The 15,632-nt window shown below is 41.8% G+C and overlaps 1 protein-coding gene across 2 annotated transcripts in view; it reads right to left on the minus strand.

Moving 5' to 3' along the window:
- CPNE4 (copine 4) overlaps positions 1 to 15,632 on the minus strand; it is a 629,469-nt gene that overhangs the window by 7,455 nt on the left and 606,382 nt on the right. For both annotated transcript variants that reach the window (XM_082459307.1, XM_082459308.1), the window contains exons 12-14: positions 9,908 to 9,962; positions 6,859 to 6,910; positions 4,166 to 4,299 (exon numbers count right to left, since the gene is read on the minus strand). In XM_082459307.1, coding sequence (XP_082315433.1) covers positions 4,166 to 4,299; positions 6,859 to 6,910; positions 9,908 to 9,962 — 241 coding nt within the window. The remainder of the gene's footprint in view (positions 1 to 4,165; positions 4,300 to 6,858; positions 6,911 to 9,907; positions 9,963 to 15,632) is intronic.

The following is a 15,632-nucleotide window of genomic DNA, read 5'->3' on the forward strand; positions in this document are numbered from 1 at the left end:
ATCTACAGGGAGTAAATGTGGGATGATGAAACCATTCCAAATTGTCACATTTCAAAGGAGAAAGGCTAGGTAGAATAATCACATGTTGAAAACATCTGGTTTTGAGAATCACGCTTAGAAAGCTGCATATAGGCTGGCAGTGCTAAAGAGTTCCCGTTTTTCTCTGCGAGTCTGAAAAAAATGTTTTTAAACAAAACAACTCAGTCAAAACTACAATTGGAGAGAAGAGAAATTCACACTATGATGAAGATAGTCACATGTCCTGAATGCTTTCGATACAGTTTAATATAAAGACTAATTCTGGGGCTTCCCTGGTGGTGCAGTGGTTAAGAATTTGCCTGCCAATGCAGGGGACACAGGTTCGAGCCCTGGCCGGGGAAGATCCCACATGCCACAGAGAAACTAAGCCCGTGCACCACAACTACTGAGCCTGAGCTCTAGAGTCTGCAAGCCACAACTAAGGAGCCCACATGCCACAACTACTGAAACCTATGCGCCTAGAGCCTGTGCTCTGCAACAAGAGAAGCCACGACAATGAGAAGCTTGTGGACCTCAACGAAGAGTAGCCCCCGCTCACCACAACTAGAGAAAGCCCGCACACAGCAACGAAGACCCAATGCAGCCAAAAATAAATAAATAAATAAATAAATAAATAAATAAATAAATAAATATAAAGACTAATTCTGTTCCATGTCCACTAACTACCCACCCCTAGTTCTAGTTGATCAATTTTCAAATTCATTCGAGTTGTCAATTTTCATCCATACCTATGCTTTTTAAGTCTTATACATTCACAGAGAAGGTGGCCTGGAAGTTTGGAGGAAGGTTTCAGTCAGGTGAAGTGATGGAGGAGCTAGGGAGTTGCAAGGAGAAGGCACAGAAGGAGGCAGCTTGGTGGCCTGGGGATGGAGGGAAGCAGTGTAGGAAACACCAGAACCAGAAATGACTCCTCCCAGGGTGTGCCTTGGAGGCCATGGCAGGTGCCACACCTGGATGGAGACTCATCCTGATTCCTGAGCAGGTGGGCTAGTGAGTGAATCACACTTCTGTGCTCTCATCGTCCACTCCCCACCCTCCCGTAACTCCTGTCTGATCCGGTCTTCATGGTCCAGGGCACGGATCTCCCCTACCTGCCCCCTACAATACCCCCCAGGAGCAAACAACCTGACAGTCACATGACCACATCAAGAAAGTTTAGAATTGTTGTGGTCTAGAGCGGGCGTTGGCAAAATATTTTCTGTAAAGGGGCTATAATAAATACTTTAGGCTCTGCGGGCCATAATGATGTCTGTGGCAATGACATAACTCTGCCTGTTAGAATGAAAACAGCCATAGACAGTGCTTGATAGGAATGTGCATGGCTGTGTTCCGATAAAACTTTATTGATGGACACAAGTTTGAATGTCATATAACTTTTGTGTGCCATGAAATATTATTCTCCTTTTGATGTTTTTCAACCATTTAAAAATGTAAAAGCCATTCTTAGCTAGCAAGCCACTGAAAAACAGGTTGCAGAATGTGGCTCTTTTCATTTAGAGCAGGGGTTCTTAACCTAGGCTTGCGGACTGTTGAGTTGAAAGGATTCAGGCAGTCTGTGCAGCTGCGGTAAATTAAAGTTTTATTTTCACTGACCTCTAACTAAAGCTTATCATTTTTTTCAATTCTAAATATAATCAACAAATAAAATTAGCTTTAACTGTACTTGTGACTGAGTCACTAATAGAAATCACAGAATACGTTCCTGTTATCTTACAGTGTCTGCAAATATCTCAACGTGTCATTTACATTCAACACTACTTAGAAATTACAGTATTAGGCCAGCCACAAATTCTCATAATTTAATTTTATTACTATATTTATGATGCTTCTATGTCACATTTAAAGATATTTGTTAACTGCATTTCAATATAATTGGTTTATTTTATAACATATTTTATTTTGTGCATTTAAAGGCCCTTCTGAGGAGGGGTCCATGGGCTTCACCAGCTGCTAATGGTGTCCATGGAACAAAAATGGTTAAGAAGCTCTGGTCTGAAGAGACTGTCAAGATTCTAGAACCTGATCCTTCCAGGTTTAATCTAGCTAAAGGTAATAGGCTGCAGACTGTTGGATCAAAACCCTGATGGAAATTTCCAATAAAGGTCGCAGTAACAGTTGCTTCCAAAGTCAGGCTAGGAAAGTGCTCACGGGTGAAATATTATAGTCTTTGAATGTACTTGAGGTCCTGCTTACATAAGGAGAGGACTTTTTTTCTTTCTAGAAGAGTTCCACAAAACTGAGGAGAAAATCCTACAGCCACAGACTTCCTGGCAGCACTTGCCTACAAGGTTCAAGGTTAGGACCCTTAGCAGTCAGTGATAACAAGGGGCCCTGGACCATACACTGTTCAAAAGGTAATGGAAACCTCTGGGGGAAAGCATCAGTGTTCCTGGCCTATAGGAGTGAGTTATTTGGGGAGATGTGGATTAGATGCTTTCAGTACTGTTTCCTGACCTGTCCTTTCAGAGCAGACCCATCGGTCCCTGAAGGAGTGAGTAATAGCCAGAGCCTCATGCTGGTTTGTGTTAGTCTAAAACTCAGACCTATGTCAGATTCTCTTTACTCCTGTGAGTCCTGGTACCCCCAGGAAGGCTGAGATGATTCAAACTGGGCTCCAGGGAGCCCTAGGGATGCCTTGGATACTCTTGGGGATAAAGGAGAATAGACAAGTTTGGACCGCATCCTTCAGACCAGATTTAGCAAAAATAGTCTGTTTTCTTAAAATCTATTTTATGTGTTTGGTTTCTGAGCAAGGTATTATTTGAAGTATTTGAATTTGAAGTCCTGGTGATTAAAAAAAAAGGTTAAAAATAAAATGAAATACTGATCCTGTCCAACCTTATGCCTAAATCTTGCATCTGAGAGGATTCAGATTTGCTTCAAGGCCTCTGTGGGTTTGGCAAGATGGAGATGCTACTGACTTTGACAAATGTGGTCTTCACAGGGGTGTCGGGGAGCAAAGTTTGGGTGGTATAGGTGGAAGGGCCAATGGGAGGAGAGATGAAGGCAGTGAATATGGGCAGTTCTTTCAATGAATTTTGCTGTAAAAGAGAGTAAAATAAGGGACAGTACCTAAAGGGTAAAGTGGTGTTGAGAGAGAGTTTTGAACCTAAACAAGAGATATTGTAACATGCTTTATTTGCTAATAGGAATGAGTCTTCAGTAGAAAGGGAAAAATAGGTGATGAGGAGAGAAAGGGAATATAAGTATGAGGTCAGTGTCCCTAATAGTTGGGAGGTGTGTGCTGCAGTGCGTAGAGCAGAGGTAGCCATGAGACGGGAGTGTGGTCCAGCCCATCCTAACACGAGGGAATCTGAGAACACAGGCACAGAGCAAGGGGGTCAGATGAGCTCACATAAGAAGGTGAGGGAGTAGCATATCATGTTCTTCATGCAAATTCAGTGTCTTGGAACCCAGGATAAAATCACAGAGAAAACTCTCAGACATTAGCAATATTCTGCTAAATCTGAGAAGAAGTCATAAAGTTAAAAAAGGACATAGGACATAATGACAGTATTGAAAAATGATGCATAGAAAAGCTATTACGGCAATATATTTAAGTCTAATATATTAGGGGAAAAAAACAAACTCGATTTGGCCTTGTAACCTTGGTTTGCATTTTTCTTAAGAAATCCACAAATAGGACCTGAAATAAACCTCCACTGTGATGTTGTGTGTTACTTCACTTGACTACCAGGCAGAAGAATAACCCATTGTTTTACTTCACTTCCATCTGTAGTCTGGGTACAGTGGAAAGCAAGCTTAGTTTTGGACAGTTGTTTTTTTTCCTTCCCAGGAACTGAAGGTGAGTATGAGTATTATGAGGATGACCTACACTCCAGTGAATATAGTGGCTTCCCCTGTTGAAGGCCTCCTGTGTTCAGGTAACATTGCAGACATTTGAGTTGTGTCATCTTTAAACCTCATGTTAATCCAGCAGAGATAGGCATGATTATCCCCATTTTTCAGGTGAGGAGACTGAGGACAGGGGGAAGGTTAAGTCACTTCTTCAAACTCACACAGGTAGAAATGCAAATTTATTGTCAGATTGGGATGGGTGCTATGGCCAGTATCCAGGTGAGGATGGGTAAATGTCCATTAGCAGGCAGACCACCCCTCTCCTTACCGATGCCTCCTTGGTGTTGGTCTCCTCTGATGCTGACTTGGCGACCTTCTGGATGATGGGAGCGATGTTGGTGGGGCCATAGAGCTGGAGTTTGGGAAGGCAGCTCTGGTAGGCTTCCACAACTCCTTGAATCCCTGAGGTGGAATTGGCAAAGATCAATAGCTAAATAGTCTCCCTAAATATATTTATAATCAAACACACACACACACAAATGAAGCATTAACTTCCCCCAAATAGTCCTTATCAGTAGCACATTTATGTTCTTAAGATAAAAAAGAAAATACCACATCTGAGCTGGTATTTCTGCCTCCACTCCCACTAAAATCATTTTCTTTATTCATTTTACTTATTTTTTTTTGAAATTGACTTGGGAAGAATTTATTAATGAATGATTGTGTTTGCTACAGAATACAAACAAGCTTTTTATGACAAAGAGAATATTCTAGACCCATTTAAAAAATGTCAGTTACAAACCGATGTATTCCCAAATCTTTTTCTACACTTTCAAAAATAAGGGATTCATACTGGGAATATTTTGCAACCCTACAACTTAAAGCTCAGAGAGAAATCATTTTGATCTGAAATCATTCTCTTTAAAGGTTCAAGTCAAAAGCGATCATTTCCACCAATGTCTCCCTTCTGTCTCACCTGACAAAATAGATTTCATTAGATCCTCCTATTGTAATGAAGCCAACATTGTACCCATTTTACAGGTAAGAAACTGAGGCTCAGAGAGGTTTGCTGCAGACTCAGGATTCACACCCAGGTGTGTCTGGCTCTAAGGGCCATGCTCACAGCTTTAACATCCCTCTCATTTTCCCACCGTCCTGTTGACTCTAGTATAACCACCCTGGGCCACCTATGTGAGTGATGTGTACCCACAACCTTCTCTCCAGATGTTAAAGTCCTTGTGGGTAAGAATTGTGACTTTCTTTCTCATGAGCTCGAGGCAGGTCGGGCACGTGGTAGCTGCTCCCCAAATGTGTGATGAATGAGCAAAATGACGGTCACAGTCGTCTGCCGGGGACTGTAGTACAGGTGAGTGACGTCCATCACCATGGGCACCCCTTATTTAAGGGGGGCTTCCATCCAAGAGATCATGACGGGTGGGCTCTGCTGGAAGAGGCAGCCCTGCTAGTGTAGCTCCTCCCAGCATAAGTCTTGGCTGCACACTGAATGTTCTAACTGTGATCCCACAGAGACAGTCCCATTACCAATGATTTTTGTTCAAAGGGTCCTCTCCGTGTCTGTGCCTGTGTTACCTCTCTCTTCCCCTGTTTCCTCTCATCCTCCTACACCCCTTTCTACCCTGAAACAGCACACTGGTCTTGTTTGAAGCCAGAGAGACCCACAAAGCCCCTGCTGTGATTGTTTTCCCTCCACATCCTGCCAACCAGATTTTGGGCATCTTGGATGGGCAAGGTGTATTCTGTTCTGCCTTTATACACATGCATGTAACAAAATGTGTATGAAAATGACTGAAAATGCTGCATTCTCTTTGTCCTGCCCCAAAGTCTGCCATTCTAAAGACAGGTGCCAAATCATTACATAGCCTGGTTTTGAAGTTAAGTGATGCTGAACAGAATCTCTTTTTCTGTTTTGGTTTTTGAGGTTTTGCCTAAGATAAGAAAGTCTGAGTTCTCTTCCAAAAATACCAGGCAGGTGAATTCTAAGATGTGAAACGGGTTAACACTGGATATGTCCTTCACTCTGCTTTGATGGAAAACCACTCTTACAGTTGAAGAGCGGGAATGGTTTGAGATGAGGGAAGCCTAAACTGTAATAAACTTGGCATGAGGGATGGTGAGAGGGAATAAGGGCAGAATGGAGATCTGGTCTCAGAGGTTGTCACGTGCAGACCCGGGGATATTGATGTCATGTTCTTGGACAGTTAGTGCCAAATTTGTGAAAGAAACTACGGGATGTTCTACATCCCCCACAGGATCTGAATTAACTCTGTTCAGCCCCTTCCTCCTCTACAGGAAGGAGGAGAGACATGGACATTTCCACCAGCCCACTGCAAAAATGTCTTACCATTTTCATGGCAACAGGTGTACTTGGCTCTATTTATTATTTAGAAATCAGGAAAAATGATTCTAGGATACAATTTATCATCATAGTCATCATCATTATTTTGTGGAATGTCTTGGGGAATTTCTAGCTGGAAATAACATAATACAGACCAAAGCCTTTGAGAAGGCTCTTTCTGGCACAAAACCATGAAGTGACTTGCTTGAAGTTGCTGAGGGCATATCCTTTGCCAACATGCTGAAAGTGTCACATGATCTCCACGCTTCCCCTTTTCCTTATTACTTCACCGAGAGGACGTTGTGCAAAATAAATACTTGATGACAACTTGGAAAGCAGAAAGAGGGGTACCTCATCACTGCCCATCAGGTGACCCTTCCCTCAAATTTTTTGTTTTTTTTTGTTTTTGGCCAGAAGAATCCAGAATTGGAATCAATATTCTTGCTCTAAGCTCAAGACCTCTTCTGCATTCTGTCTTTTCCAGCTCTTATGTCTCTGTTCTGTTGTGGCCTTCAGAGTAGCGTGTTTATTTGGGTCCAGCGAGCCTACTTCTCTGCTGTGGACAATCATCACTGACATACTGCATCAGGAGTGAGAAACTAAAATGGGAAAAGTTTGAAGGGAAGGGCTGTGAAACACTGACTTCCTTTCACGTTGTGATTTACCTGCACATTCTGGGTTGTCTTCATTAAAGTTGATTGCGAAGTCGTGAGATACCTGGACACCAATTAAAATTTACAAAAGGAAGAAAGGAGAATGACAACATTAATCCAGTAAGGAGGCACTGGGGCTTAGAGTTTGCCAACAGATGCTCATTACATTCATTATGTGTCAAGCAGCGGGAACCATTTTAAGCCTTTACACAATCACTCTGAGATGGAGGGTGGATTCTAAACTCCCTGTGGAGTTGAGGTGACAGGGAGATTTTCTAGAATCAGATAAATGCTGGCAGGAGGGGGAGAATAGGCATATGAAAAAAAATCTAAGAAAATATTTCATAAAAGTGTAACTCCAAATAGCTTCTGGATAGAAGTGGCCACAGACCAGAGGCTTAGATTTGGTTGAGTTCTATTTGGACCCAGTGATTAAAAAATGATAACTCAATAACCTAAGCTGTCTGCTTGACATGGCCATGGTTACAAAGGCTCCAGCAAAGCTGTTGACATTTAAGGCTCATTCTAACATAATATACAGAGCTGCCAGGCAGGAGGATTTTCACATACATACAGGTAAAAATAGACTCTTGCTTTTGGAAAAGTAATACTTCCAACACAAATTCCTCTACCTGGCAGGACATATGTACAAGGTCAAATAATATGTGGTTTACTTTTTTTCTTTCTAAAACCTGATAAAATAAGAAGGGTGTCCTGGTATCTAGACATTTTTATTGGGTCACTTGGAATTTTACTGAGACTTCCATTTCAAAGGCTATTTCCCACAGGACTGACTCTCTGGGGCCTAGAAAATAGGTCATTGTGCTAAAAGACCCCTCTCTTCTCAGTGGGGGTCAGAGCTGATGCTGTTGGTGCCTCGCTCACATTCCCTTGCCCTTGGCTTTTCCAGGCAACTCAGCCGACTGCCAACCATCCTGCCTGCTTTATTTACCTTAAGTTTTTCTTGGGCTTCCAGAGCCTGCTTTGCCTGCCCAAGTGACAGGCTAAAAACGGTGGGGAATTAATGTCCCCTGGGAGTAATGTGCCCGTGGAGTAGCTCTTCATCATGGGCTGATGGGAGGTGGTGTGTCAATATCCCAGCTCTCTTATCCCTTGGGGTCTGTGTGTGCTCTGCATTGTCTCCTGGGATTCAGCTCTGGCTGTCCATGCTGGTAATGGCTTGTTAGTAAACCCTATGTTGACTTCTCCCCATTTCCTCACTCTCTACTGAGGTTTCCTCCAACTCTCAAATAAACTGCTTGCCTCCAAATCCCTGTCGCAAGGTCCCAGGAGAGCACAAACTAAGGCGGAGTTGCATGTGGCTCAGTTTCAATGCAAACTGAGATTTTATCCTCAGGAAGTAAGCCATGGTAACTTTATAAACACTCTGGGGGTCACCTGAGTTGCTGAGACCATCAGGGCCTGTCTGGGGCAGAGGGGAGATGAGGCATGGAAAAGGGTATCTGAATGGCTTTGGGGGAGCTGACTGAGAATACGTAAGGGGTGCCAGTTAGGGCAGCAGGAATAAGTTAGCTGCCAGTTAGAGTGGAGCCAGGGGTCAGGACTTTAGCAAATAGCAAGAAGAAGAAGAAGTTGCTTCAGGAGGGCGACCAGACAGATGTCAGGGATGAGGACAGGAAGGCCTAGAGCCAGGTATGCTGTACACCTTTGTCCTCAGCCCCGCTGGGCCAAGCTGAGACTGGAAGGCTGTCTGGGGAGATGTGAGGAGGACACTCAAGCATCTCAGGGCAGCTGGACTGGTGGTTGTCCAGGTGCATTCCAGGCTCAAGGCTCAGCACCTCTGAGGAAGGTGGGCACCCACCTGCCCACATTCTGGAACTGATACTCCATCTGAAGAGGACTGCATCTCCTGAGCTCTGGCTAATACTTTTAGGTGTAATCTTTTAAATTTTAGTGTTATCAGGCCTTTCAGTTTTTCCAGAGAAGCCAGAAATCTGACATTTTATATGAAATTGTCTAATTCTTAAAAAAAACTGTGTGTCAAATAGAATATGGCCTGACTAATGTCTACAGGCCACCAGTTGACAGCTCTTGTTCTATATTCTTCCCCCACCATGTACTCATTTCCAACAAATGCTTCTAGAATTCTGTAGCATGGTCAGCAGGAAGGCCAGTGTGGGCTACAAAGCAAACAAGGAGGAGGACAGGTCAGGGAGACAGGCTACTCCATCATCTCTCACTCCAGCAGGAAAAGGGAGGTGGACTCCCTCTTTCACTGAAGGCCCTTGGTCTGACAGCTCTGGGGTGGAAGCAAAAGTTGGCATCTGCCTCCTGCTGTGCAGCTCAGACAAGGTCAGTAAAAGAGAAATTGATGACTGGGCAGTATTGCTTGCACTTAGCTGGGACCTCAGAGGCTTCCTGAGGCTGCAGCAGGAGCCCTGCTCCTCTCCAAGGTTCTCCCACCTGGGAGGGTGAGTCCCCTGTGGAGAGTGTCCCACAGGGTCATCTGGTATACCATGGGAGAGTGCCTCAGCCCCACTGCAGCACAAATCTCTCCACGTACAGTCTCTGCCTTCTTTGTGAGAAATTGGCATCGAGACCAAATAGGATTCCAGTGTCTTTACATGATCCTTTCAGCTCCAGATTCTCTGAGCCCGAGCAGCGCTTTCTTCAGGATATTTCTGTGTCTCCCACACAAGACTGGTTCTTAGGGACTTGGGATGAGGGAGTCTGTAGACCTCCCTGTCATGGACTTTCACTGTCAACATGGTCAGTAGGGTCTTTCTCCAGGGGAGATCTGAATACATGGTTCCTGAGCCACTGGAGATCAACTTCCGAGTGCTTCCACAGTCTCTGACTATGTCTATAAGAAGCTAAACAATGGAATACTTCATTTGGAAATGGCTCTGAGAAGGCCAATCCAGAATACCAGGAGATTGGCTGTCATCAAAACAGAGGCTCTGAGGAGCTAATCTCACTGGTTCTGAAGACCACTTCTGCCTCTTTGGGCCCTTACATAATTATATCAAAGGTTGAAAGAGTGAGACTCCTGTGAGGGAAACCCAAGTCATCCTTTGTTTATAGCAAAACACTCACTCACCGTGTACTCTGGGGGTATCCTGGCACCGAACCCAAAGGCTGGGAACATTTTGTCACTGAAATTAAAAAAAAGAAGTTGCTACATTTGTCCATCTAATGAGGAAGAAAAACACGAACTTGCATTACCTTGCTAGAATAGGTCACTATGCCAAATGCTGACTCATGCTTCTTGATTACCTGTGGTAACAGGGGATAGCAATAGTGTGAGCAACTAAAATCAAGAAATTATCCCCAAAGTTCATCACTTTACTGCTTTCCTATACTATAGGTGAGACAATGGGCAGGAGAAGAATAAACATTGATTGGCACTACAGTATGCCAGATATGATGCTAGGCCATGTACATACTTAGTTAATTTTCACACAATGTTTGAAGGTCCACCTACTTATTATTCTTGTTTTACTGATGAATAAGCTGAGTCTCAGAAAGGCTAAGAAAGTGACCCAAGGTGTTTACCAGCGAGCACTGTGCGATTCCAAAGCCCATGCCTTTTCTATTATACCATCATAACTTACTGATTATGTACAGCATTAAATGTGATTTCCTCTTGCACTTCCCATAACTGGGCCTCCTGACCAGATCACAAATAAGACTCTTCGTAAGCAAAATTTGTGCTGTCAGGGGATTGTTGCAGTTGGGCTCTGGAGTATTGCTCTTGGAAGAAGGCATACCCCCCTCAGGCTATCTACCTTTTACTTTCTCTTCCATTAAAAACACAACTGAGATTTGTTCTTGGAACAGTTCCTCCATTTCGCAGTTCTTGCAGAGCCAGTCAAGGAGAAAAGGAAATTCAGATAAGGGCTCACTGTCCCAGAATGTTTCTGGATGCAAAAGGGGAGCCCCAAGCTCAGAAGTCAAAGGATCAAAGCCAGACCATCACCCATCACTATCTAACTGATTTAGAGGTCATCAGTAGCCAATGATGGCTTTGATAGAACTTCACGGTGGTGTGCTGAATTGGGCGATTGGGATTGACATGTATACACTGATGTGTATAAAATTAATGCCTAATAAGAACCTGCAGTATAAAACAACAAACAAACAAAACAACTAATACTAAACTTGCATTGGGTTATTTGTATGGAAATATGTTAATATAAATGTTTCAGACATTACATGAAATTTCTAAAAATCTTATATTTGTATTTGTATGGAAATATGTATGGAAATATGTTAATATAAATGTTTCAGACATTATATGAAATTTCTAAAAATCTTATATTTGTATTTGTATGGAAATATGTATGGAAATATGTTAATATAAATGTTTCAGACATTACATGAAATTTCTAAAAATCTTATATGTTCTGGTATAATGTTATAAGTAATAATCCTAGTTATTACTTTAAAATGTATATCTCAGAAATAACTAATTTTCTTGTCAACTGCATTATTATGAACTTTCATCAAATCTTTAACAGTGGTCATTTTTAAGTCTTTTGTCATTTACAGACAGTTTTGGGTGTACTCTGATGCTTTTGCAAATATGTTCCTATAAAAGGCTTTCATCTTCAAGAAATTCATGGAAAAGACTCTGACAAGTACAGGTTTCTGGTAACTGACTGTACTGCTAAACTGAATGAATAAGCATTTTCAGAACTCTAATGAAAAACTGATGAACTCATAAAAGTGCTAATAAAAGATCAAGATGAAAAAAAAAATTAATTACATGGGACTGAGTGAACTGATGAGGATGAGTATAATTTTTGTGACTTTCTGTCTGAATTAAAAAAAAAAAAATCCCACAAGGACTCAGAGGCAAAGAATATACAAATCAATTTTCACTGCAAAGTAAAGGAGCTGTTACAGTGGAGGATTACTGGACTGAATGTCAATATTATGACATAGTATGAGTGTGTTTCATGTTTGGTAATTGCAATCATTGTTGCTTTTGTTGTGGTCATCCATGTACAATGCTTGGTGTCAGTCTATTTATCTCTTGTAAAAATAAAATACAGTGTGTGTGTGTGAAAAAAAAAAAAAAAAAGAACTTCACCAAAATATAGCCCATTTGACCAAATTTGGGGCAGGGGTTGGGAGGTACAGGGAAACCAGAATTCTCTGAAATCAACGTCTAAATTTGCCAGAAAATCACCAGTTCCCTCTTTCCCTTTCTGTTGTGTAGATATGGGCTTCGTGGGGCATTGCATCTAGCAGGTATTAGAAAAGGTATTAATGATGATAAATAGAAAATCATAAAATCTTATAAAGGATTAGCCACAGCTCTGAGAAAAAAATACTTCTGGTCCTTGGAAATATTGAAATACCTTGACTCAGAAATTCCTTCTTAACTAAGGCAAGGGTGAGCAGATGTGGGGAGGAATCAGCAAAGGAGATTTTAGAGGTACTTTCTAGTTAAGTCTGGAAGAAAACTGTTCTGGGTGGAGGATGGGTCCTGCTTCTTCCAACTCGGATGGCTCAGAAGTCAAAACAGAGAAACCTAGAAGGCTCCACACTTTTTAATTTCTCTGATAAGTTTAGGAGGGGTGAGATTTAATATTCCACCCATTTCTAATCACAAAACCAGTGTTCCAGACGTAATGATATTCCTTTTAACCCTCAAGCCACCCTTGTGGATTTGAAGTTTGCTGAGCATGATGCACTGTTACACAAACGAGTTTCAAGAGTAGGGAGGTAGGGAAAATGCCTCACCTACAAGGGGAATAATTAATGAGTCAGGAGGGCGTCAGTTCTCTGAAGTCACAAAGACTCTAATAAACATACTAAAGAAAAAAATTCAAGCCTAAGCACAATAGATTTAAGCATTCATTTTCCCTGATTAGAAATAAAACTAGGCAGAGAGGAGTCTTATTATGCAAGAGGCAAGGGAAGGCAAGCTGAGCACACAAGCAAGCATCGGCATGCCAACCCATCAGGGAACTTAAGATAGGATCCACCAGCACTGAGTAAAGGGGTCATTTAGTAATTATTGAGGACTTGATTGGTAGAAACTTCCAACCTGGAAAATTCAGGGCAGATCACCACATTGCTGAAGGCAGTATTTCTTACTATTGGAATAAAATACTATAAAATACTATCTAAGAGCCCAGGGTCTTCAGTGGCAAGGAGCTTGCTGTCTTGAACTTCTTAGGGAAAGACCTTGATCAGATGACCTGCAGATGGAAGATGCATTTTTACCCTCCCTGGTAAGGAAAAGTGGGCTAAAGCAAGAGATTAATAAAAGAAAAGACAAATGACTGCGTCCATAAGGAAATGGAGATGAACTGAGAGCAAAATAGCATTTCAGAACAACTAGACATTTAATAAAGGCTGTTCTCTAAAGCAGTGGTCTTAAAGCTAGGGTACATGGAAATGCAAAGTCCTTCTAGGGATATGAGAGCATGGCTTCTTTGTTTTTAAAGGAAATCAGTATTCAGTTCCTCTACCTCCCCACGTATTCTTTACTGAAATTCATCTTCTGGGAACATCTCTGATGGAAATACCTGCTCCTCATTCACACCTCCCCTCTCCCAATTAACCTCTGCTCATGCACTAGGAATCTCAGCCACCGTGGTGCGTTGCTACCGAGAGTAAAAGCTTCACAGCAGAAAATAAAGAGACACTTCCTGATGTGAATGACTCACTAGCAAACAAATCCTTTTGTAAGTCAGGTAGTTGATCATTTTTGCTTTAAAAAAATTGTAGGAAGTGCTGATGTCAGGTGGTAGATGATTAAAAATACCTTTTGATGATAGATATGTAATTTTTTGATATAAAACTTAGAATTGAAAGAATTACATAATACTCGTAGGCAAACTCTTTCCATTACCATGGACTTATAAAAACAAGCTTTCTTAGTATTTACATTGATAAAAACAAAAAATTGGATTAGAATTGATGTTAGATTTACCCATTCTGGTCATAGGTAGCAGTCATCCACAGATATGTAAACTAATTGGGAAAATAACCTACTATCTGTTTCATTAAGATTTCTTCATTTCTATTTTTTATAGGCAATAATCAGGTGTTGAAATTTCACAAATATTTATGATCAATTACACACTAATAAGGATTATAATAAAAACTAAACCAGAAGATATTTTTTAAATACTTTGAATCTTTTCATTACAGTAAATTTTAGAGATTGGAAACAAAAATTTATATTCATATTTTAGTTAAAGACATGTATGATACAGTGATCAATAAAGGAATTTCAAACCAAATTTTTAAAGATACATTGGAATGAAGTTCTATGGGGTAAGGGAATGTAAATATGAGTTCATGAAAAAGAAGAAACAAAATTCTCAGCTCAAACTGATGAAACTGTTCGTGCATTTTTTAAATGGATGATGGTGGGTATCAAATAGCTATGACATTTAGATTCTGCTGGATGCATTTGCAAGAGTTAGGTAAGAGTTTTATTTTTAAATGTCCATATTTACATTACACTAGAATTTTCATTCTTTGTCACTATTTAAACTCCTGATGGAAAATGTTAGATTTCAATGCAAAAGTGTGTGGGGGCTATATGTTTTAACACTCTTTTTAGGGGTATGTGAGCCAAAAAATTTTAAAGGTCATTGGTCCAAAATGACTTTTAAGTCTGACACTATAGTCCTTTTCCTTTTTGTGTAAGAGTATTAAAGAAAATAGCCTCTATCATTTATCAAGTATGTACAAAAGGCAAAACTTTTGTATCTAATCCTTACAACCACCCTGCAGGGGAAGTTAGATAAATCTTTCATTTGCAGTCAAGGAAACCAAGGCCCAGTACAACCTCAGGAGAATAAAGGGAGCTGAGCTGGGATCTGAACCCAGGACCCCTGACACCAGGACCCTGTTGACTCTGCCCTTCATAGGAGGTTGGTCTGGTCTAATGATTCAGAATAATGTGCTAATAACAACAAAGAACAGAATTAGCAGAACTCACCACCTCCAGGAGGCCCTCCTCAACTGTCAATCTCTCTTCCACAAAGGATAGAGTTAATCCTTCCTTCCTCATGCATCCCCATCTTTACATAGGCCATGTAGGGCTGTGATTCATTTATGTGCCTTTCTCTCCCATGAGACTGTGACCCACTTGAGGGGAAACTGTGCTTATTAATCTCTCTGTGTCTTTACAGCACTGCGTGAGGGGCCTGGCACCCAGTAGGTCCTCAGCCGCTTCATCTCACCTATCTCTCCCAATTTAACTCTGGGTCTCAACCCTGGATGCCCATTGGAATTAAAAATCCTGATCCTCAGGATGTGCACCAGACTAATTAAATCAGGGTGTCTGGGGGTAGGGCCCAGGTACCGCTTGTTTTAAGGCTTCCTGAGTGGTTCCAATGTGGAGCCAAGGTTGAGAACAATGGATTGGTATCGGCAGACTGGAAAAGGTAGCACTGTGATGTAACCCTGCCTTCTGACTTCTAACCCAACCCTCTGCACTCGAACATGCCTGTGTCAGTTCTAACCTTGCCTCTGCACTGCTCTGAGCACACCTCAGAGGAGACGCCTGCCTCAGTGGTTTCCAGTACCCCTGCCTTATTCTGGGGTGGCCAAGCCTATCAAACATCAGTCTGTATTTGCGAGCAATGTACCGTATTTATACTCTCTTGGTAGCAGCTAGACCAGCCTTTCTATGAGGGACATGGCAGGTGGTCAGAGACTCACATCTCTGCTGAGCCCAAGGAATGGATACCATTTTTGCCTTGAGCAGCCTAAAGAGACCAGGTTGTTCGTAGGAGCTGGGGAAGGGCTACAACCAACCGGGAACAGATGAGTTCGTTTGTGAGCGCACGTTC

Source organism: Balaenoptera physalus, assembly GCF_965194825.1.
Source record: "Balaenoptera physalus genome assembly, chromosome: 4".
Classification (NCBI taxonomy): domain Eukaryota; kingdom Metazoa; phylum Chordata; class Mammalia; order Artiodactyla; family Balaenopteridae; genus Balaenoptera; species Balaenoptera physalus.